Here is a 23014-nt window from a genome sequence, read left to right as displayed (position 1 = left end):
TGGTCCTATGTGTCTTGGGCAAAATGAGCATTAAAGCCAATGATCTAGAGGGTACTTTGTCAAGTATTGTCCACTAGGGGGCACTCTAAATGGTCTTTACAAAGTACTGCCCACTTAGAGGGCACTCTGGAGGGATCTTTAACAAGTACAGTCCACATAGAGGGGGCACTTAACCAAGTATTCCCACTAGAGAGCACTATAGATTGATCTTTACCAAGTATAGTCCACATAGAGGGAACTCTAAAGGGATCTTTACCAGGTACAACACACATAGGGGGCACTCGAGATGGATCTTTACCAAGTACAGTCCACTAAGAGGGCCCTTTAGAGGTATCTTTGCCAGGTACAGTCCATTTAGATGGCACTCTAGAGGGATCTTTAACAAGTACTGCCCACTTAGAGGGCACTCTATAGGGATCTTCAATAGGTACAGCCCACATAGAGGGCACTCAAGATCTTTACCAACTACTGCTCACTTAGAGGGCACTTCAGCGGGATCTTTACCAAGTACAGTCCAATTAGAGGACACTTTAGAGGCATCTTTACCAAGTACAGTCCACTTAGAGGACACTTTAGAGGGTTCTTTACCAAGTACAGTCCACTTAGAGGACACTTTAGAGGCATCTTTACCAAGTACAGTCCACTTAGAGGACACTTTAGAGGGTTCTTCACCAAGTACAGTCCACTTAGAGGACACTTTTGAGGCATCTTTACCAAGTACAGTCCACTTAGAGAATACTTTAGAGGTATCTTTACCAAGTACAGTCCACTTAGAGAGCACTATAGATTGATTTTTACCAAGTATAGTCCACATAGACGGCACTCTAGCGGGATCTGTAACAAGTACTGCTCAATTTGAGGACACTTTAGAGGCATCTTTACCAAGTACAGTCCACTTAGAGGGCACTTTAGAGGGTTCTTTACCAAGTACAGTCAACTTAGAGGACACTTTAGAGGCATCTTTACCAAGTACAGTCCACTTAGAGGACACTTTAGAGGGATCTTTACCAAGTACAGTCCACTTAGAGGGCACTTTAGAGGGATCTTAAGTAAGGACAGTCCACTTAAAGGGCCCTGGTTCCCCTTTGAGTTCACCTCTTTTGTACTGACTGCAGTTAAAGGACTATAATGTTAAAAATCAGTTGAAATTCACCCTTTTTCTGTGATTTTTCAGGTTTTTGAAACTAGTTAAGATTTGAAAATCATCTAGTGTATGGCAAGCCTAACATAGCACAATCCCTGTAAACCCACAATAACCTAGTCCTGAAACTTAACCACTGAAATTGAGTGCATCCATCCCTTATAGTTTTGGCACACTTGTGTTTTGCCCACAAGAGCCAAAACCTCCACAGAGGAAAGGCAGTATTGACTTTTTCATTTTGTCTATTTATCGGCTTGTTGAGTAAGGACAGCGCCTCATTCTGCTGAGTTAAAAAATTCTCCACATTTTTATGTCGCACCTCCCTTGCACAGGTGCAGAACAATCAGCAGATTAGTATAATCTGTTTTAATATAATCTTCAATTCATGTCATGCACCAGCACACACACTTGCATACAGAAGCCTTGGATCTTCCTCTTTATAAGTCCTACATTATCACTCCTTTGTACACCTGCTTTCTGTCTCTCTCCTCCTGTTTCCTTTTTCTTTCCTTGTGAATGAGCAAAACTGTAGGAGAGAGTGTGTGGTCATGTCAGGAGCTCAAGGCTGCATTTTTCCTTCTGCTTTGGAACAAATCATAAAGACTTCTGTTCCTCTGCATTTAGTCCCTGCAGTACACCACACATCAGTGTATCAATATAAGAAATAAGCCATCATATGAGCACAGAAAAAGGCTGAGGTGTATAGAGAAGAAGACATTTAGACAAAAAGATTGTTATATAAGTGTGTTCATGCAGCTCTGTTCACGTGAATGCAGAGAGAGTATCCTTGCAGGCTGGCAGTCCTGCAGACACGCGGGGAGGGGAGTACAAATTTCAACACAAATATGAGCCAGAAGACAAAACACATTCACGCCTTTCCCCCATAATTACTTTGTCTTTGAAGCTTAAAAAGAAGATTATCAGCTTGGAAGAAGGAGCCTACTCCTACTCCCGAACTTTAACTGTCCTTGGCATCAAAACAGTCATGTAATTTCAAAAATGATTAACTAAAAAAAACAGAAGAAGAAGAAGAAAAAATCTGGGAAATGTTCTAAAGGGTTATCAAGTATAACTAGGTTGGAAATGCATAAAAAACAATACTGTTTAAATCAAAGCAACTATATGTTCATCTTTATCTTTAATAAGAAACTTTTCCACCTTAAAATTGAAGTTTCAAAGTTGATGTAACAATGAAAATACTTACAACAGAGAAAACAGTCTCTAACCAGTTTCAACATAGTACCTGGTTGGCTGCTTTTAAAACTCTAATCTAAATTTGATGGCACTCATGAGGAGTGCACTCACCTCTATAATATAAGTTCAGACACCAGCCTTCAGCTCAAAAGAAGCCAGTTAGCCAGTCTCTGTGGTGTTTCATACAATGGCCGAGGCTACAAGACTGAAGAGGGCAGTGACGAACGAAGCTAAGAGGATCAAAAGAGAGTAGCCAAGCAAAAAGCTGGGTTAAAGCTAAAGGGATATTTCGGCATAAAGCGTTTTATTTTTCACCCAGGAATCCTGGTGGATCATGCCCTGGCCAGTCTTGTAAATGCATTATCTCAAGAACACTTTGAGGGATTTCCTTCAGACTTGTCCACTCTGACTTAAGGATGAACAGATAGTAACAAAAACCAACTTAGCCGTGCTTCTTTACCCACCTCTGCACTTTCAATGCCCAGCATTTGTATACTTTGCAGAAGCATATAAGTGCCAGGCAGTGGTAATTTTGGCAGCCGCTTTTAGATTTTGTCTTAGCTAGTCTTCAGACAAAAATAGTTTTAGTTTTAGTCACATTTTAGTCCTTCATAGTTTTAGTCCAGTTTTAGTCAATAAAAATCCTTACATTCAGGCTTTACTTTTAGTCACATTGTATTTTCTTTCTTTGAAAAATAGCCAAATTGTAGAAATTAGATGAACACTCATTTTGTATTTGTTAATGGCCTACATGTAATAATCTGAAATAAACTGCTGAAAATTCTATCATAGATTGGATAACAGACTTTTGGGATGAGGATCATTTATTTTTATTAATAATGGTACTCTTATTAAAGGAACTTAATTATCAAACTCATTATTGATAATATTAGTAATATTGATATGAATATTGGTGCATTTGGGGTGGAAAATATGTTTTTAACACAGGGGTGTCTACTATGGGTGTAAACTATGGCCTAGGGCCCAAATGTGGCCCGCAGCCCATTTTCAATTGGCCCCCCCAAAACTTCTTTAAATTAAATGAAATATGGCCCTCAACAGTCATGGAGCTTTTGCTAGACTGTATTTTACTTCTTAGTTTCAGCATAAGGCAGTGCTACCATACTGTAAACAAACATTTTGCATTGGTTAGAGGTGGCCGAATAGTAGGTCTATACACGACTGCAAGTCTCTGGAGGATCCTACACCTTGAGGTTCGTGGGACTCCAGAGGCACCAGCAGCTTCAAATACCTGTTTGCTGCTTTGTAATGGCATTTTAGCAGCTGCTCTCTTACTCCAATGAATATGTTTTGCAGAAACCTTCCCCATTATGTCTTTATCTGCATGAACCCATCTGTGCTCTGAATCAGCCACAAATTTCTTCACAGTACGATGATCACGCTTAAGTTTTCATGAAATACCAAATGTTTCATACCTTATACAAGGCGTTACTCTATTTGACACTTTTCAGCAGCAGAGAGATCCTTTTTCTTTCCCATATTGCTGAAACCTGTGGCCTGCTTAATAATGTGGAATGTCCTTCTTAAGTAGTTTTCCTTTAATTGGGCTCACCTTGCAAACTAATGATCACAGGTGTCTGAGATTGATTTTAGTGATCCAAAGAGCCCTGAGACACAATACCATCCATGAGTTTAACTGAAAAACAAAAAAATAAATGTTTATGACACTAAAATCCAATAACTTGGAACGTGGTGTAATCTTCCAAAGTCAGATCATTTCACTTGTTTCCCTACATCACCTTTAACCACACTGAATATTTTTTATATGCAAATCTCCTTTCTTCAAGTTTTACATGATGTCAGACTGGTGCAAGATTGTTAGTCCTGGTTATTGTTTTCAAATCTCTTTTGACATTGTGTTAAAAATAAGTCTTAAACTTTTGTATCTGCATGGCATCCTCAGACCACACTATCTTCAGCTACCAAAGACTGACCACTTGCCTGTGTGATTCAATGTAAAGAAAGCGTAGGACAAAAAATTGACAACTACATTTTGGACAGGTTTGAGAGTGTAATTTAAAAAGATAAGGGAAGAAAATCCTTTCAAGACCCATGTTCTGCTGTGGTTATTTTTACACACCCATTTAACACACACATCCCCGGAGAGACCTCCTACATCCTCATACACCCATAAAGCTTTTTACACGCCCCCATCGTTCAGCCCCGCATGGCAGGAAGCTCCAGAGCACCTCGCACTTTTCTCTTCGACCTGGAGGTGAACCCAGAGTAGATAGAAAAAATCAGATTAATGTTAAGTGTAGGCTCACTAGAGGGGCCTGTAAACATCACGTGGGAAACATTTTAGAGTGATAAACAACAGAAGGAAGAAAAGATTTTTTTATGGGAAAGGCAGCAATGATGATGATATTGTTGGTGATATTTGTGATGATGAAGATGGCAGCAGCCTTTGCGCCTTCATCTGAGATGGAGAGTAAAGGTGGAGATGAGGCCGTACGAACCCATTGTTTCTGGTACCAGCTGAGCAGCGGGGTCACCAACATTCCCTCCAATATCTCCAGCAACACACAATGTCTGTGAGTACAAAACACACATACAGCACAAGACTGACATCTGCAGCAAGGTTTTACTTGCAAATATTACATTTCCAGCCTTGAGTTAACGTTTAGGGAAAATTACTTCTTAAAATATAACATTAAATTCACTCACAGGTCGTAATAGTCCTGTTTGGCTACAAATAATTCACATTCTGGTTAACGATTTACATATTTACAGTTTTATACTGATAAAACATAAGAATATCCTCAGACTAAAGGTTTAACTCTATCACTGGTCTTGCCAGTTTTATGACTTACTCTACTGACTCTGATTTTGCAGATTTTTCCCCATCTCCAGGATGATTTTTGTTGCCCTAGCCCCTCATTTTCTATGACTTTCTCAAGCCTCTTTTAACTGTTCTAACCCTAATGCTTTCTGTTGCCATAGTTTGAATTACTGAGGAGCTAAGGGGAGCTCGGCACCCCTGAAAAGGGCACAAACTCCCCTAAAAGCTTTAACCGAGATGTTTAGGGGGGCTCTAAAAAGCTGCAAACCCTAAACATCTCATAATAGAAGCTTTTGTAACCCTACCACATCATTGTAGAGGATTTTTCTGACACTTGTAATTTATTCAAGATGACTGCTGTAACCCTAAATTTTCATTATACTGTAGATGTTGTAACTCTAATTGCTCAAGCAGATGATTTTTACACTTGCTTCTAATTGTCAGTGAATTTTGTAACCCTAACCTTTCATTATAGATGCATTTATCTCCCCAACACCTCATTGTTGGTGTTTTTTGTAACCCTACCCTCAAGTTATAGATACTTTTGTAACCCTTACATCTCATCATATATGATTTTTGTAACCCTAACCTCTCAGCATAGTCTTTATTAACCCTAACGCCGTATTGTTGATGATTTTTCTTGCCCAAGTTTCTCATTTAAGATGAGCATTGTAAACCTAAAATCTCATTTTAGATTTTGCAACCCTAATTATTCAGTGCTGATAAATGATATCAGTTACCCTTTCTCCTCATTCTAGATTCTAATGTTGGGATGTATCAATGTTTTTCTTAAAAAAAAAATAGTTTAATTTTTTTTCATAATTCACCAAATAACTTCCTGCTTTTATGTAGCCCACTGGGTGGCTTCAAATCATATTTGAAATCATGCCTCCATGTAATTCATTTTAATATAGATGATTACGATTTAAAAATATATATATTCTTGGAACAAATTCCAGAAAAATTGTGCCCAATTTTTTTGTCGTTCTTTCCCTGCACCAAGCAGCAGCCAGGTTGCCGAATGTGGGAGGATTGATCGTATCCTCTACAACACCTAACATCTTGTTATAGATGCTTTTGCAACCCTAATGTCTTATTGTAGATGTTTTTTTCTGACTCTAGTAACTCAATCAAGATGATTGTTGTAACCCTAAAATTTCACGGTGTAACCCTGACCACTCAAAATTGATGATTTTAGTAACCCTTTCGCCTCATTGTAGGTGATTCTGTAACCTTAAGCTAACCTCTTATTGTAGATGTTTTTTTATGCTTTTAGATTTGTGTTGGATTCTATGGAGTAAATACTTTCTATACTTCTATTTAACTGTTAAATGTTGAACTATTATGGATTTTTTCCTCTCTTTAGATGATGTTTGTAAACCTTAAAACCTGATTTGAGATATTTTGTAACCCTAACCCCTCATTGTATGTGATGTGTAACCTTTACCACCTCATATTTGACAACTTTTAGAACCCTAAATTCTCATTCACATTGTTTTTGTAAACCTGTCCTCTGTAGATGCTGTCAATAACCTCTCACTGTGAATAACTTATCCTAAACCCCTCAATATAGTTGATTAGATGACACCCTAACCTCCCATTATAGATGCTGTTTTAACCTCTTCCCTCCCTTTAGGTGATTTTGTAACCCCAACTGCTCATTGTAGATGATTTTTGTGAGTCTAAACCCTCGTTATTAGAGAATTTTCTAACCCTAACTGCTCTTTGCAGATGATGTTAATGGATTCACATGGAATTTTACCTTCATTTTAATACATTATCATTATCCAGGTCATGGTTGTCCAAAGTTTGATCTAAAAGGTGCAACTAGACTTGACCAAGTACAGTCTCCTTTCAGATCAAATCCTAGATAACGTGTGTGTATACAGCAGTTGTGCCATTCTTTTATGTCAGCCACATGAACATAGGCAACTCCTGCTATCTCACTCTACTTATTAGTGTTGGCAGTTGAAGTCCGAAATTATGCAGATGAAAGGTGCTTTGAGTGTTTACGACACAGTGAGACAGAACTGCATGAACCAAGCGAGGGTCATTGCCACATGGAGTAAACACTGACCTGTTGTTTTGGATGGCAAAATTTTTGGAGGAATTTCAAGGCCGGAAGGAGGGAGGAGAGGACAAGGATGACCTAAAGTTTCTGCACAAACATAGACTCAGACATACACAAGAACAGAGCCCTGATGTACATAATGTTTCTCACAAAAGCATACAGAGACGGATACAACACGAGTACATGAGAATTACTTTGTGGCAGATGTGGCGAATATTCCCAGGAGACGTACAAGTGAAAATCTGTGGCGATGTGTGTGTTCTCATTTGTTCAGTACAGCCTGAAGGTCGAGGCTGGGGAACATTTGGAAAGGTTACAAGTATGCTAAATTGGATGGACATTTCGGATTTGATCCACAGCAGACAGATGTAAAAAAAAAACTATAAAATCATGTGCGCAAAACAGTTTTCTCCTTCTATGTAAAAAAAGAAACAGCAATACTGACCTTGCAGAGCTTGAAACGTGAAAAAATTTCCCTTTAAACATGGGAAATTCACTTGTGAATACTTGTCATTGATCAGTGTCTTTGTTTCTGCATCAACAGGAAAATAAAGCATACACAGATCAGAGTGATTCTTCAGGGTGCATTCAGCAGCCTGCAGCACCTTGAGAGAATGTAAGTCTGTGTCCATGTCTTCATGTTTATTCTTTGATGAGGAACGTAATGAACTGAGGAGGACAAAACACTCCAGATATGGATAATCCAAACAAAAGAGAGGTGCAGAGGAAAACGACGGGGTCAGGAACCACTGTCAAAGTGTCTTTGTGGCCTGAAATAAAGGAGATTTAATGTTTTTGATGTGTAAAGTTTGAACATCAGTGTCATCCAAGAAGACTCAAAGTAGAAATGATTGGATTTTTTAGGTCAAAAGTCAAGGTCAGAGTAATCATGTTCATCCCTTGCTTGTGAATGCAATATTTCAAGTATCTTTGAGGGATCTGTTTCAAACTTTGCATAGATGTCCACTCTGACTCAAGGTTGTACTGGTAGGAGTTTTGAGGTCACACATCAAGGTGTCTCATAGTTAGGGATGGAGAGCCAAACCTGGATGTATAAAAACCCAGGGACTTGATTATGTCTGAGCTTATTAAAACTGCTTTCGATTCTTACGGGTTCTGTGACGAAACATAATTTGTTCTTATCACTGGTGCAAAAACATTCATCATTTTTAGCCTTTCTGTATCTAAGAATCTTTGCAAATCTATTTTCAACAAGCTCAGAGCAGACAGAGCTTTGCACTCCCCTGAGATCTCTTGCCCCCCAAAGGGGCTGGGGGCCAACTTTATAAAAGATGACTAGTCTTTGGTTTTTCTGTCCTGTTTGGTAACATGACATTACAACTGTTTAAAAATATACTTTCTAACCACTGAATTTCTGTAATTTTTCCACAATCTTATTGTTTTTCACCCGCCTCCATCTTTAGCACCGTATCGGAGAATGACATGCTGGAGAGAATAAGTGCGTTTGCCTTCGCTGGCCTTCCTCACCTCTCTGATATGTGAGTACACGCTTCACTTCAAACGACTGCTCGTGACACGGTAAATCCAAGCTGCTTATGTTTAATCTTTATTGTGAAAAAGAAAAGCTCTGAACTCTAAGAGAACTTCAAGGTGTTAAAGAGACAATACATCTAAGTGTTAATTCTCTGAGAGACCATACTCTTCATGTAAACATGTGTTTGTTTTAGCTATATCTCTGAAAATGTTGCTTTGGAGAGCATTGGCGCTTATGCTTTCTCTGATCTGCCTGAACTCACTGATATGTAAGTATGACCGTCAACATAATAGCAGTGCTGAAAGCCTGTAATTGTAAGACCAGTCATTTACATTAATGAGGAAATAATGGTATGCGTTTGTTTCAGAACCATTACGAAGTCAAAATACTTGATGCAGCTTGATCCTGATGCTTTCAGTAACATCTTGAAGCTGCAGTATCTGTGAGTACTCAGTGAGCAAGGAAAACTTCTGTCTTGAATTTTCAAACTGATGGTTAGTCCAAAATGGGTCATGGGTGACAGGCCTATTTCTGACGGGCCCCCATACAGCCACAGTCATGATTTTTTAATAAGCCTGGATCTCCTGGAAAAGAAATCAAATGTCACACTTTCTCTCAAAGCAAATAAAACCAAAATGAGTTTTTCATGTTAAATTTATTTGTTTGAAGTAAGCACTTCATTGTATTTTATGTTTGGAAACCCACACTGAATTAATACACTATATTTGTTTAGTTTGTTCCTAATTAGAACAGGGGTAGATCATCAGAACAATGACACGAAAATTCCTTGATTCCATCCATTAGCCATATGGCTTGTCATGAAATTTCCATTTGGTGTTTTAAATGTAATCTCACAAGATCTTTTTTAGGCAAACAAAGTTGAATTGAACCTGTCTGACAAAGCAAAGTAGACTAAAAGATCTCAAAAAGCAACACATCATAAAAAATTCATGAATAGATGAGAAACAATGCCACTGACATCTATCAGTCTAAGAAATGGGTACAAAACTATTTCTAAGGCTTTGGGCCTCCAGCGAACCAAGGTGAGAGCCATTGCCCACAGGTGGAGAAAACTTGGAACGGTGGTAAACCTTCCCAGGAGAGGCCGGCCTACCAAGATTAGTCCAAGAGCAAATCAACGACTCATCCAGGAGGCCACAAAAGACCCCAGAACAACACCTAAGGACCTGCAGGCCTCACTTGACTCAGTTCATGACTCATTAATTAGAAACAGACTGGGCAAAAATGGCATCCATGGGACAGTTCCAAGGCCAAAACCACTGCTGATCAAAAAGACCACAAAGGCTTGTCCCACATTTGCCAAACATCTTAATAAGCTCTATGCACAGCAGGGTGTGACGTATTTCTGGTGGAATATAAGGCCGCTTTACAACTCCCGCCCATGATACATGCTAAACCAAAACGGAATCTAAACCATCCTATACTGTGTTTATTCGTCGGTTTTTTGTTTGTTTGTGTGTTTTAATCGTTGTTTGTGTTCACTCTTTATCATATTGACATCCAAACGTGCTTAAATAATGTTTCAAAAGTGGGTTGATAGTACTTCTACACATCATTGCTGTGTGCAGCAGTTTACAGCTTCAGCTAAATTTAACTCGTCATTGACAGTCAGCTTGGGTAACTCATGCAAACGGCGAGTAAACTGCAACAAATCTGCATTCATACAGCATTCTCTTCTGCGTTCCATCTCCCATCCGGAAGTTTTGGAGGCGCCTAATGCCAAATGCAGTAGCATTTGAAAATGAAGGTTTTGAAGTGGCCTGTTTAAAAGTACAAACTTATATCCTATGGCGGCATGACCATAAACAAGCCTTCATACCAACATAGAGGAACTAAAATAATTCTACATGAAAGACTGGGCCAAAATTTCTCAACAGCAATGTGAAAGACTCATTGACACTAACCGCAAATGCTTGCCTTCAGTTGTTGCTGCCAAGAGTGGCACAACAAATTGTTATGTTTAATGGAAGGTTCTCCACTGTTCCAAGTTTTCTACATTTGTAGATAATGGCTCTCATCATGGTTTGCCAGGGCCTTAGAAATGGCTTTGTAACCCTTACAGACTGATAGATATCAGGGACTTTGTTACTCATCCGTTCTTGATTTTTCTCCATCACGGCATGGTGTGTTGCTTTTTGAGATCTTAGCCTTTCTCGATTTAACAGGTCTGGCAGGTCTTGAACTAAAAGTACAGTTAATCACAGTTAACTCATGATTTGACAAGGGGGGTGACCATGCCTTTACATTTTCCTGACACTGTAGATCAAATAGATGTTGATAGATCAGCATTTATATAAAGTCTGTCCTGTTTCTTTACAGGTTTGTTTGGATATATATGAATTTGGTGTATATATGAATGATCTTTGTATGTTTGTCTTTTTTCTCCTGCCAGTACACCCTCTCTCTTATATGTGAAGCACTTTGTAACTCAATGTTTTTAAAAAGTACTATACAAATAAAGATTTTAATAATTATTATCATTATTATTAATAGTGTGTAGAAGTAGTATGTATTATTAGTTTTAGTATCATGACCTACCGCATGGTCCTTACAGACTCAGGCTCTGTAAATTAATAATGCATACATAAATCAATAATATAAAACAGTGAGTTTTTAACATGCCTGTTGAGTCTTATTAGACTTGTTTTGAATTTAGTTTCCACATTAAAATCCTGTTTATCTCTACATCTGATTGATTTGTGTTTTATTGACTGTTCCACATTTCAGAGACGGTGTATTTGAACTTGTAAAGTGTTTTTGCAGCATAATGACAGTTGTTTGGAAGAGGAAGCTCCTTAAATGATGATTTGTCTTTTTGCCACCTGAGCTACTCACTGAATTATCTTGGAACATCTTCACTTGTTAATTTTTATCTCTGCTAATACAATGAATGCTACATTGTCTGATTTTATCACCATGACTCACTGCACTGACTTTGTGTTGTGCAGAGGTGTCACTGTGAATGTAGTAACATTTGGTGCTTATTTTGCACTTCACAGGACTATCTCCAGCACCGGACTGAGAGTTTTTCCAAACTTTAACAGGATCCAGTCTACAGCCACCAGATTTGTGTTGTAAGTTTAACCGCAACCTATAAACGAACAGAAAAAAGCTGCCCTAGAGAATACCTCTGTTCAGTATTTCATTAGAATGTCTAAATATGCTCATCAGACAAGTCACTTAAAGGCAGGGTCACATTTTAAACCATAACATCAGCATTATCTAGCATTACAAAAAGCCCATTCAGTACTTGTGTGTCAAAGGAGACATTGCTTTTGAATCTGCTGTTTCAATGCTTCATAAAATGATCTTATGTTGATATTTTAAACTTTCTAAACTTTCCTTAAACAAAATGTGCACTACACCGATTATTGCAGAGAATGTGTGGACAAGTATTCAGCACTTGTATCCAGTGATCCTTTTGCCATCCTGGCTGTATGGAAGAGATACTGTGATGCCATATGGGATAGGCCTAAAGGCTAAAGTATGCTAAAAATATATATACTTAGAAGAAATCCAACTATTACACAATTAACTCTGCATCTAATAGCAGAAAGGACTATCATACTTTTGATTTCTAAAGCTCAAGTGTAGTATACATATATTTTTGCACACTGAAATGTATTTAGGTCTTCTTAATCTTGTATTTTTTCTTGTCTGTGTGCTTCTCAGGGACCTGCAAGAGAACAGTCACATAGAGAAAGTCCCAGCCAATGCCTTCAGAGGCCTCTGCACTCAAACTATCAGTGAGATGTAAGGGATTCATCACTTTTTTAGAAACACCACCCTCACACAGCTCTGAGTGGGCATCGCATGCACAGTGATGAATGTTCCCTGAAATGCTCCCTGCCCTCTTTACTGAGGCATCTCCTAGATGTCTCAATTTTTTCTGCATAACACTCTTACTGCTATGGTGTGCTTTTATTTTTTCATCGCCCCTCTTTATTCAGCCATTCATGTTGTGTACTTAAAATAACTAACCCTATACTACACTTTGCTTTATTGTGTCACTTTTAAGCAATTACCTTTTTTTGACTGTTCTTTACAGATGAAACATTTGCATGTGTTTTTCAGCTAGTTAACTATTATGTAAATTGACGACCACTGGGTTGTAATCAATGTTAAGGCTAGTTAGCTAACGTTACATCATAGCAACACCAACAATACACAAATTACCAGCAATATAGCATTAGTAAGCTGGCTATTGCATTATAGCTACTTGATTTTAGCGGAAAATCACATATATATCACAAAAAAAATGTTTTTCTTACCTTCAAGCATATGTATTCTTGGTGACTGTGGATGGGTTGAATTGCCAGCGTGACAGTCAACACAGTCGAATCCAAAGACAGCATTTTTTTTCATAATGAACCTTTTGGCTTTAGGAAAAATATCTCCACCTTCAGTTGCTCGTGCAAGCACCCCAAGCACACCTTCTAACCATGTTAAAGGGGCAAAACTAAGCTCACAATTTCACCATGGCACACTAAAAGGACTTCACCCCTGCAGAAGTTTCCAAGACAGGCTGACTCAGACCGTTGATTTCTGACAGCTGCTCTCACAAGCCGTTCATCTGAGACACTGTACTGTATATCTCGGAATGGAAATACACGCTAAAACGTTCAAAACAAAATTGGATTAAACTTCCACTTAGGATTGGGGTAAAAGTTAAGGTAACGGCCAGGATGCTAAAGGTTAAAGACCTGACCTGAAAAACATGATTACAAAACTTTCAATAAAGCCAAGGAAACAGCCAGCATAGGAGAAAAAAACTTGTTCATGAGAACATTCTAACTAAGCAAGTGTTACTCCGTTACTCCGTTAGCTCAGCTAGCTATGTAAGCGAAACTAAGCTCACAAATCACTTATGTAAGCTTCGTGTCTAGGCTGTCTATGTAGCTAGCTTTAGCTACATTTCCTAAAGCTCACGTTGTTAAAGCTAACTTAGCTACATTGGCTTGTAGTAACGTTATCTACGTAGATAGCATAGCTAACTTAGCTTTAGCTAAAGTTAGAGTAGCTAAAACAAGCTGCTGTTCCTGTTACTACCTCTTAAATAGGTCTATACATAATCTATTCCCAGATTTGACCTCTGACCGTTTTTCTGTTTTATGAAAAGTTGCTTTGTCTGTAATGTTTGCATGGTGGATATTTCATGAATTTAACTGCAAGATCTTGTTTATGAATAAAGTTGAATTTGAAAAAAAAAAAAAAAAAGATCTAAACCTTGAAACACGTTGTACCGGCAAATTAAGGCACTTCTTTTCTGAGATACAGGGCATCTCAGATGAATGGTCTGCATCCAGACCCATCCTTTTTTGTTTGTTTGTTTGTTTTTTTTGTTTTTGCAAAGTTAGCTAGCTGCTCACTCTTGGTAATGTACAACACACAAATTTAAGAGTGTAACCATTATTCTTTCTAGGCTCTCCACAAAAAGGTATATTTAGTGTGCTTAGTCTTTTTATCCTTTTCGTGGTCAAGATAGGGTATTACTCTTTCCAGTATTTCATCTACAATAAGTCAGGTTGATGCTACCTGTTGCTTTATATTTACTGCTTATCAGATTTGTAGCCACATCTTTCTGTTTTATTACATGCCAGAAACTTTGACACACAGTAGTATTTTCTTAAGTTAGCTAAGTCTTTAAGTCCTGCTAAGGCAGGCTTGCTGCTTTCTTTAAGCTAAACTAAGCTAGCTGGCTACCTCTTTGGTTTGGTTTAATGTAAAAAGATACAAAATATTTCCACTTCTAATCACTTTCTCAGCAGAGAACATAAGCCTTTATTGTACATACGCCTTGTGAAGATATTCTATTTTTGCAGACAACTGCTTTTGTTTCAACTTATTGAGCTAGGCTTATTAGCTGGCATTGACTCTAGGTTTGTATTTAACAGATAGATTGAAAAGCTAGTTCTGTCTTGTAACACTATAGCATTCCTATTGCTAAGAAAATTATTTTCATATTCAGAAGTTTAAAGCCTACTCGATCCTTTTGTTCCCAGTATTTGAACTTAGCTAAGCTAGCTCGCTGCTGTCTGTACATTTAATATGTTCACAAGACATAAATAAATAGTGTCAATTTCCATCATGCAATATAAAGTACTACAGCACTTCTGAAGTAAGCTAAATCTTTTAATCTTTGGTAGTAGAAGGCTAGCTGGTTCTTTCCATTTCCAGTTTAAAGCCAAGTTAGCTAGCATACCTCTTCCTTTAATGAAAATGCATTAGTCTTTACTTTGTTTTTCTTGTTAACAAAGTTGAATACAGTATTTTTCTTTAAGAAAAGTAAATCATAAAAATTGACAGTATGATGCTAGCTGTTTTTCTGTTTTGTTTTGTTTTGTTTTGTTTTTTTTGAGCTAATGTAAGCTAGCTGGTTGCTCCCTGGAGGTTTTCTTGTTTTTACAGACAGATTTAAAAGTGGTAATGTATTTTCTCTTTTTATTCTCATCAACATTTTATTCCCTATCCCCAGTAACATTGCTTTACACTGTTTACTGCGCTTTTAAGAAATTAAATGCAGTTAGCCTACAGCAAATAGAAATCTGTCAAGCAAAAAGCAAAAGATCAAGTAAGAGAAGAAGAAGACGTCTTTTAACATGTCAAATATCTCTCCTATCATGTTCACCTGTCTCTCTAATAAAAGCTTAAAAGGCTCAAAAAGAAAACTCTTATAGATATACATAATTCATTAAGTGTATCCGGCACACTTAACTGCTTTAGTTACCGAGAACAAAAGAGCCACACATATTAAAATCAGCTTTGATTATTTGGACAAAATTTCTGTTAGGATTGTTCTGTGTTGGAGCCATGTGACTGTAATTTGGCTTCCCTTTCCGATGACAGACGGCTCACCAGAAATGGCATCAAGGAGGTGGCAAGTGACGCCTTCAATGGCACAAAGATGCACAGATTGTGAGTCACAGGCAGAGACACAATTACAAACAGAAGCTTTAAAAATATATAAATAAATAATCAGCTCACATTTTTAATCCCTCTCCTTTTTTCCCTCTTTCTCTCATTATTTCAGGAGTCTGAAAGGCAACGAACAGCTTACTTTCATCAATCCCAACGCCTTTGTGGGTTCCAGTGAGTTGGTGGTACTGTAAGCATGACATCATGCCTACATGATTCACCTTAATCATTACTAATCTCAGCATGCAGGAGAAAACATTAAAGAGTGTGGTGTGTGTGGGGAAGCTAAAAACTATGTAGAAACTTGCCAAATTTAAGGTAAAAATAAACTGAGAGCAGGTAAAGTCATTTGAACTGGGATTTTCTCTTTTATTCCCCAAACAAAGAGACAAGTTTTTAATTGAAGTCACAATTAAAAAAAGTGTTAATTTCCTGTTGGCAGTCAAACAAAAATAAAACAATACCTCCATCCGTTACCTTCCTCTCCTATAAATTTGACTTTTATTCAAAGCTGAAGTGGGCATTTGCTGACATAAATGTTTTGCAGAAACCTATATAAATCTGTCGTCTATTTCTTAAAGCTGTTATTCATTTGTTAAATTTCGCCTTGTCTGTCCTTGCAGGGACATTTCCCACACAGCCCTGAGCTCCCTGCCAGACTCCATCCTCAGTGGACTCCGGAAGCTGTTTGCAAAGTCCGCCTTCAATCTGAAAGAGCTCCCTCCTCTGCATCTCTTCACCAAACTCCACCAGGCAAACCTGACGTACTCATCACACTGCTGCGCCTTTCAGAACGTGCACAGAGATAGGTATGCACGCATTGTCATCATGTTTTTTTAAATTACAAATCATAACCAGCTTTATTGCCATTAGGTTTATATACAGTATCAGAGCCATTGAAAGTGTGTGCTGACACCCCCTAATGGCCTACAGAGATACTGCAGGTGGGCTGAGAGAGGTTTTTTTTACTTTAATGAATCAAAGCCATGTATATAGCTATATTTAAAAAGTCCCAGAACTATCAAAACACAAAGAATGCCCAACTTACATGTCACCTTTTTATAATTTATTTGTCACAGTTAAACTGGTGTTGAATTAACTTCTGACACTCAGTCAAAAAGACCAGATTATAAGAATTTATCAGTTTATTCACAGACATTAGGCTACTAGAAAATAGATTGTGGAGTCACAAAGAGATGAATATTGGAAAAGTAAAGCACATGAAAGTCTGCATGGTACCAAGATTGAACTGTTTTTCCACAAAACTGAAGGAACCAGTCATCAGTCATCACGAAATCCCAACACTGAAGCTTGGTGGTGGCAGTATCATGTTGTAGGGGTGTTTTTAGCAGCAGGGACTTGGAGACTGTCAGGGTTGAGGGAAAGCACAGTACAGAGATATCCACAGTGAAAATCTGTTCCGCAGTTGTACTTCATGACTACACAAACACTTTCCTAGTGAAGTCAGTGTCTCTAAAAACTAAGCGAGCATGTTGAAATTCTTGGTGTGTGAAACAAAAATATGGATGTTAATATTTCAGATCTCATTTATGGATGTAAGAGGGTTTTTGTGGGCCCCAGAATATTTTCACGATTCGTACGTCATACACAAATAACTTTCCTTTGTGTTTTTGGTTAAAACAAACAATGATATTTAGGTTCATATAAAAGAAGAAGGTACTTAACTGTAGTACAAATATTGTCATGGGATTTAGATAGAATAAGATAAACTATAACTATTAAACTATTAAATGATGGGCTGAAGTTTTAGGAAAGTTTTGGTCTTTTTTTTAGAGATTTTTTTACTGAACACCTGTTGACAAACTTAGATCTGTTTTCATAGTCACAAGAGAAAATGTTGGCACAGTTAAAGTCTTACACCAAAAGAAGTGACCAAAAAACATCAGCAATCAACTAAACTCTTATTTTAAACATAGGTGTCGGCCTCAAGTTTAACAGTCAGTGCATCTCTATTTTTTCCCAGTCTGAAAACATCTCACATATCAAACTGGAGCTCCTTGTGCTCTCACCCTGAGGCCCCTGACAATGTTCAGTTCTACAGAGCCTTCTGCTCCAACTCCACCTCCATCACCTGCACTCCCATCCCCGACGCCTTTAACCCTTGTGAGGATATCATGTCAGCCGTCCCCTTACGGGTCCTAATCTGGATCATTTCCATCCTTGCTCTTCTGGGGAACACAGCTGTTCTCGTGGTGCTGTTAGGTAGGAAATAATGCAATCATTTCCATTTTCATTGTGAAGTTTGAATGCTAAATTACTGACTAGCTTCTTCACCAGAGCTGTAGCCTTCACCACTATCTCTGCACACATTCCTACAGCTGCTGAGAACTGACTTAACAATGTACAGTCTATCTTTTAATCTATCTCTCTACATTGTGGACATTTTACTGTTAATACTAGCTCATCTTTATACGACGTTACTATCTGTTGTCAGGGAGCCGCTCCAAACTGACAGTCCCTCGTTTCCTCATGTGCCACCTGGCTTTCTCTGACCTCTGCATGGGCATCTACCTGGTTGTCATAGCAACTGTGGATGTGCTCACTCGTGGCCGGTACTACAACCACGCCATAGACTGGCAGACAGGCCTTGGCTGCAGCGCCGCAGGCTTCTTCACGGTGTGTTTGAATGAAGCGAGTCCTCAGCATGCAAATGACATTCCCACATCAACACTTTAAAAAGACTGATAACTGAGTTTTAATAGAAATGTTTGTGATTGTGTGTCAATTTCAGGTGTTTGCCAGTGAGCTGTCAGTGTTCACGTTAACATCTATCACCCTGGAGCGCTGGCACACCATTACACATGCTCTGAGGCTGGACCGTAAACTTCGTCTGAGACATGCGTGTATTGTCATGACAGCAGGCTGGATCTTCTCCTCCCTCGCTGCCCTGCTGCCCACAGTTGGGGTCAGCAGCTACGGCAAGGTGGGTGGTCCAAATAAACAAACCAAAATGTGTTTACAGCTTTCACACTTTAAGGTGTGTAACAGCAATAAAATGTCAGGCTCTGACTTGTCAAAATTAAGAGTATACTCAGAAAATAATCAAAACTGAGCATGCTTTTCTTAAAAATCTTAGCAGGAAAATTATGCCAACTTGGTTTGCAGAGGGCAGCTAACATTAGCAGAGCTAGCACCTCCAGCCTCCTTCCGTCTTGCAGGTTGATTCAGTATGCTTGTGTTGGATGTGGGTACACATTGCTCTGGTTGCCACTTTAACGTGACACAGCCTCTTCTATATTACCTTCTGCCAAACCACACGTTGAATGAGACGTTATCCTCTGATTTCTGTGTAAAGGCTGCTCATAAGGGGAATAAAGGGGAAAGATTTCTTGGGCTCAGCCAAATTGGGGGCCTATGGGTGTCAGCAAAACCATAGTCCATTGTAAAGTTAACTGGTGATGTCCATATTTGATTTTCAACCTGAATTATAACCACTCTTATCAAAGCAACAGACAACTATTTTATTTATTATTTTGTAGTACAGTATAGCATTTTTTTTTTCAGAATTAAAACCTCTTTTCTAAATACAGATGTACCTTTTTTTGTAATGTTAACAGCGTTGATGGGCATGTTGAATTGAACCATATGGAAAGTAATGCCAGACTATTTGCTAAGCCATAATGTTCAGAAACGTCAGGAAACCGGTGGATAAAGTAGAAAAAAACAGAGACAACTTAATTAATAGTAAAAAACAGTCAAAAAAGTGGCAAAAATAGGGTAAAACAGGACAAAATGAATAAAACTGTGGAATAGAGGTAGGAAGAGGGAAATATGGTCATTAAAAAGTGCTGAAGGGGGGTTAAAAAGTGACAAAAATAGATCACAAGTGGCGAAATTGGCAGATAACTTGGTTAAAAGGGGTTAAAAAGTAGTCAAAAATGGGCAAAGTGGCAAACATTGGATTGAAATAAGCAATATTGATTGAGAACTGGCAGAAAATTGGTTAAAATGGCAGAAAGGAGTTAGAACTGTCAAAAAGAGCGAAAAAGGCAAATCTGAGCAGGAAAAAATGAGTTCTAAGTGGCAGAAATGAGCAGACAATTGGTTAAAAGGGGCTAAGAATAGTAAAAATAGGGCAAAGGTTGCAAAAAAATAGGTTAAAAGAAACAATGAAATTTGTCAAAAAAGGTTTGAAGAGGCAAAAATTAGCAGTAAAACGTGCTGAAAATAGGTTAAAAAGTGATAAAGAATTGGTTAAAAGATGCAAAATGGAGGAAAGGTACTGAAAAGAGGTTAAAAGTGACAAAAATTTTTAATAAACAGTATTGATTTTGGCAGCTATTTTTGATTTTAGTCTTAGTCTTTAGACAAAATGTCTTTTAGTTTTAGTCACAGTTTAGTCATTCCTACCTGTTTTAGTTTTAGTCTAGTTTTAGTCAGTTTTAGTCCATAAAAAGTCCTCACATTTTAATCTTTACTTTTAGTCCAAGCATTTATTATCTTGCCTGAATCTGGTACCAAACCGTGGTAGTGTGTTCTATGCACTCTTCCAAACCTGGGGTCCCTGTTTCTACAGCTGAGAGGCAGAATAGCTACAAATGCAGTTTTTTGACAGATTTACCCACAGTGGAGAAATGTCACAGATTTTGAATGTCAGACAAAAACTATATTATATTTTAGTCTGAAAAGAGCTGAAAATAGGTTATAAAGTGAAAAATTGGGTTACAAGTGGAGGAAAAGGGGACATAAATTGGTTACAAGGGGTTAAAAAGCAGTGAAAATAAGGCAAAATGTGACAAAAAATTGGTTAAATTAGGCAAAAATGCTTGAAAATTGCCAAAAATTGGTAAGAGGTGGCGAAAAGTGGTTAGGAAAGGCAAAAGTGGCGAAGAAGGAAAAAAATGTCTCCTCAGAATTACTCATTTTGTATCACAAATGTTTGCAATAGACATAGGTGCATGCATAGGTGCTTGATTTTATCCATCTGTGGCAACATGTCTGATTGAAACACCTGAATCCAATAATTAACAGGTCTGGCCAAATACTTTTGTCCATATAGCTGTTGATGTTCAATCAGCTTCAACTTTAACTTTTGATGAGAGTGGCTCATGGGTTGCTTGGTCATCTGCTGTGGCACACTAATGCACACAAAGGTGTAAAGTTGGATCAGAAAAGCACCACAAAAATAAAACACTGTCACAGCCACGTCTCAACATGCCAGGTGAAACACTAGATGTCTTATTTTTTACCACAATGTTTATCTTCACGTAAAAACCCCCATGAACTGCAGAAATATTCCCTAGATATGATAATAATTGTACATGTTCTGCCTTTTTGTCAATCCATGCATTTACATTATAAAATGTAAGACATTTTACTGTACAGAGATTTTTGCGTACCTTCTGAGAATATTCTTCCTACACTGCAAACCTAACTCTCTAACAAATCATATTTCCATCACTTTTCTTGTATATATGGTGTGTTGTGCACAGAAATTACACTGTAAAGTAGAAGAACTAAGCTGTTATTCACAGCAGATTGAAGTGCTACCATCTTTTTAAGAGGCCATGGCCACAGAGTACATATTTTGGCTCAGGCTGTGGACAAAAAGTTGCATTCAAAGCCCTCAGAAAAGGTTTAATTTTTTGGGAATTTGATTTTTGCTGCAGGTGAGTATCTGCCTTCCAATGGATGTGGAGTCTGTGGTGTCTCAGGCCTACGTTGTGTCTCTGCTCCTCCTCAACATCCTGGCCTTCCTTTGCGTGTGCATCTGTTACCTCAGCATCTACCTCACCGTCCGTAACCCCTCGTCAGCCCCTGCCCACGCTGACACCCGTGTGGCCCAACGCATGGCAGTCCTCATCTTCACGGATTTCGTCTGCATGGCCCCCATCTCCTTCTTTGCCTTCTCAGCTGCTCTGAAGCTCCCTCTCATCACCGTGTCAGACGCCAAACTCCTGCTGGTGCTCTTCTACCCCATCAACTCCTGCTCCAATCCCTTTCTCTATGCCTTCTTCACCCGCACCTTCAGACGAGATTTCTTTCTTCTCGCTGCTCGCTTTGGCTTGTTCAAGACGAGGGCGCAGATTTATCGTACAGAGAGTTCTTCATGCCAGCAGCCAGCATGGACCTCTCCAAAGAGCAGCCATGTGATGTTGTGCTCCCTGGCCCATACACTGAGTCTAGATGGAAAACATGAACATTAACATCATCATTTAAAAATACAGATACAGAATGACTTTGCATAATAACATTTCTGAAGGATCTGGCTGGTATCTTGTGCTTGACCCCTCTTAGAGGTGCCAGAAATGTATGTGCAAGATGGTAAAGTCACTGCTGAACAGAGCTTAAAGGTATTCTGTTGAAAGACTAAATTAGTAAAAGCAAGGCTCTGAATGACATGCACTACCTTCTGTTTCTGGGTGAAGTTAACTGATCCAAACGTCATGTTATGGAGACTATAGAGTAGGGATATACTGATATACTTCATTCGCAATATGACATGACACTGGGTCATGACAGAAAACAGAACTTTTATTCTTTTTGTTGATTTTGCCCTGGATATGGACAGGTAATGTTTTCTAAAAATAATCTCCACTGCTTATTTTAACGAGCAAAAGAGTGGTCATTGTGAACACTCACTGTGGAAAGTATTGTTTCTTAAGGGTGCTGTAAATCACTTAGTCGGCCCACAGCAGCTGTTCCACTCATAAATATAGCTAAGTAGAAATAATCCATCTTTACGCTGATGGTCCTGTTTGCTTTTGTCCTATCAATATTAATTTCAGCCTGTTTCAAAGCAGTTAAAAACTCCTCATAGGAGCTTTAAATATAGAAACTAAGTATCTTGGCTTTGTTAATTCCAACCTCTGCTGCTAAGTATTCAAAATGAGACCCATACTTATCGTTTGTATGCTTATTACCACTTAATTTTGTCGGTTGTTTTGTATTTCTCATGTGTTTCCTGTTATTCTGACCAGCCAAAATGCCTTTCTTTAGCCATGTTACAGTGCCTATAAAAAGTATTTTTCCCCTTTGGATGTTTGACTCTTTTATTATTTTTATAAATCAATGATGTTGAATTAAATGTGTTTTGTTTTGTTTTGTTTTTTTAAGATTTATTTTTGGGCATTTTTGTGCCTATATTAGATAGAGGAGGACAGTGGATAGAGTGGGAAACAGCTAAACTGCTAAAGCTTGTAACTTCTTCAGAGTAGTTATAGGTGTCTTGCCTCTCTCATTTGCCTCTTTCATGCATGGTCACTCAGTTTGTGAGGATGGTCTGGTCTAGGCAGATTTAGACATGGGCCATATTCCTTCCATTTCTGGATGATGGATTTAACTGAACTTGGGAATGTTCAGTGCCCTGAAAATGATTTTGGTTGGAGTGTTCTTTTGTCTACATGGTGTAAT

At 38.3% G+C, this 23014-nt stretch overlaps 1 protein-coding gene across 2 annotated transcripts; it reads left to right on the top strand.

The window, feature by feature from the left end:
• The first annotated feature begins 4553 nt into the window (after window positions 1–4553).
• Window positions 4554–22637, top strand: fshr (follicle stimulating hormone receptor). 2 transcript variants are annotated; one of them, XM_041816050.1, is made up of 14 exons: window positions 4554–4890; window positions 7754–7825; window positions 8634–8708; window positions 8898–8972; window positions 9072–9146; window positions 11725–11799; window positions 12398–12478; window positions 15572–15640; window positions 15756–15830; window positions 16264–16449; window positions 17625–17863; window positions 18096–18277; window positions 18393–18584; window positions 21271–22637. In XM_041816050.1, exons 1-14 carry the CDS (start codon window positions 4697–4699, stop codon window positions 21805–21807), a joined length of 2127 nt encoding a protein of 708 aa, XP_041671984.1. In that variant the 5' UTR covers window positions 4554–4696; the 3' UTR covers window positions 21808–22637. The 2 variants fall into 2 exon arrangements, with proteins under 2 accessions (XP_041671984.1, XP_041671985.1); XM_041816051.1 differs by lacking the exons at window positions 4554–4890; window positions 7754–7825 and having other exon boundaries at window positions 8636–8748.
• Window positions 22638–23014: the final 377 nt, after the last annotated feature.

This window comes from Cheilinus undulatus, linkage group 20, assembly GCF_018320785.1.
Source record: "Cheilinus undulatus linkage group 20, ASM1832078v1, whole genome shotgun sequence".
NCBI classification, from domain to species: domain Eukaryota; kingdom Metazoa; phylum Chordata; class Actinopteri; order Labriformes; family Labridae; genus Cheilinus; species Cheilinus undulatus.
The sequence above is the reverse complement of the archived record's forward strand: the minus strand, read 5'-3'. Positions and strand labels throughout refer to the sequence as shown.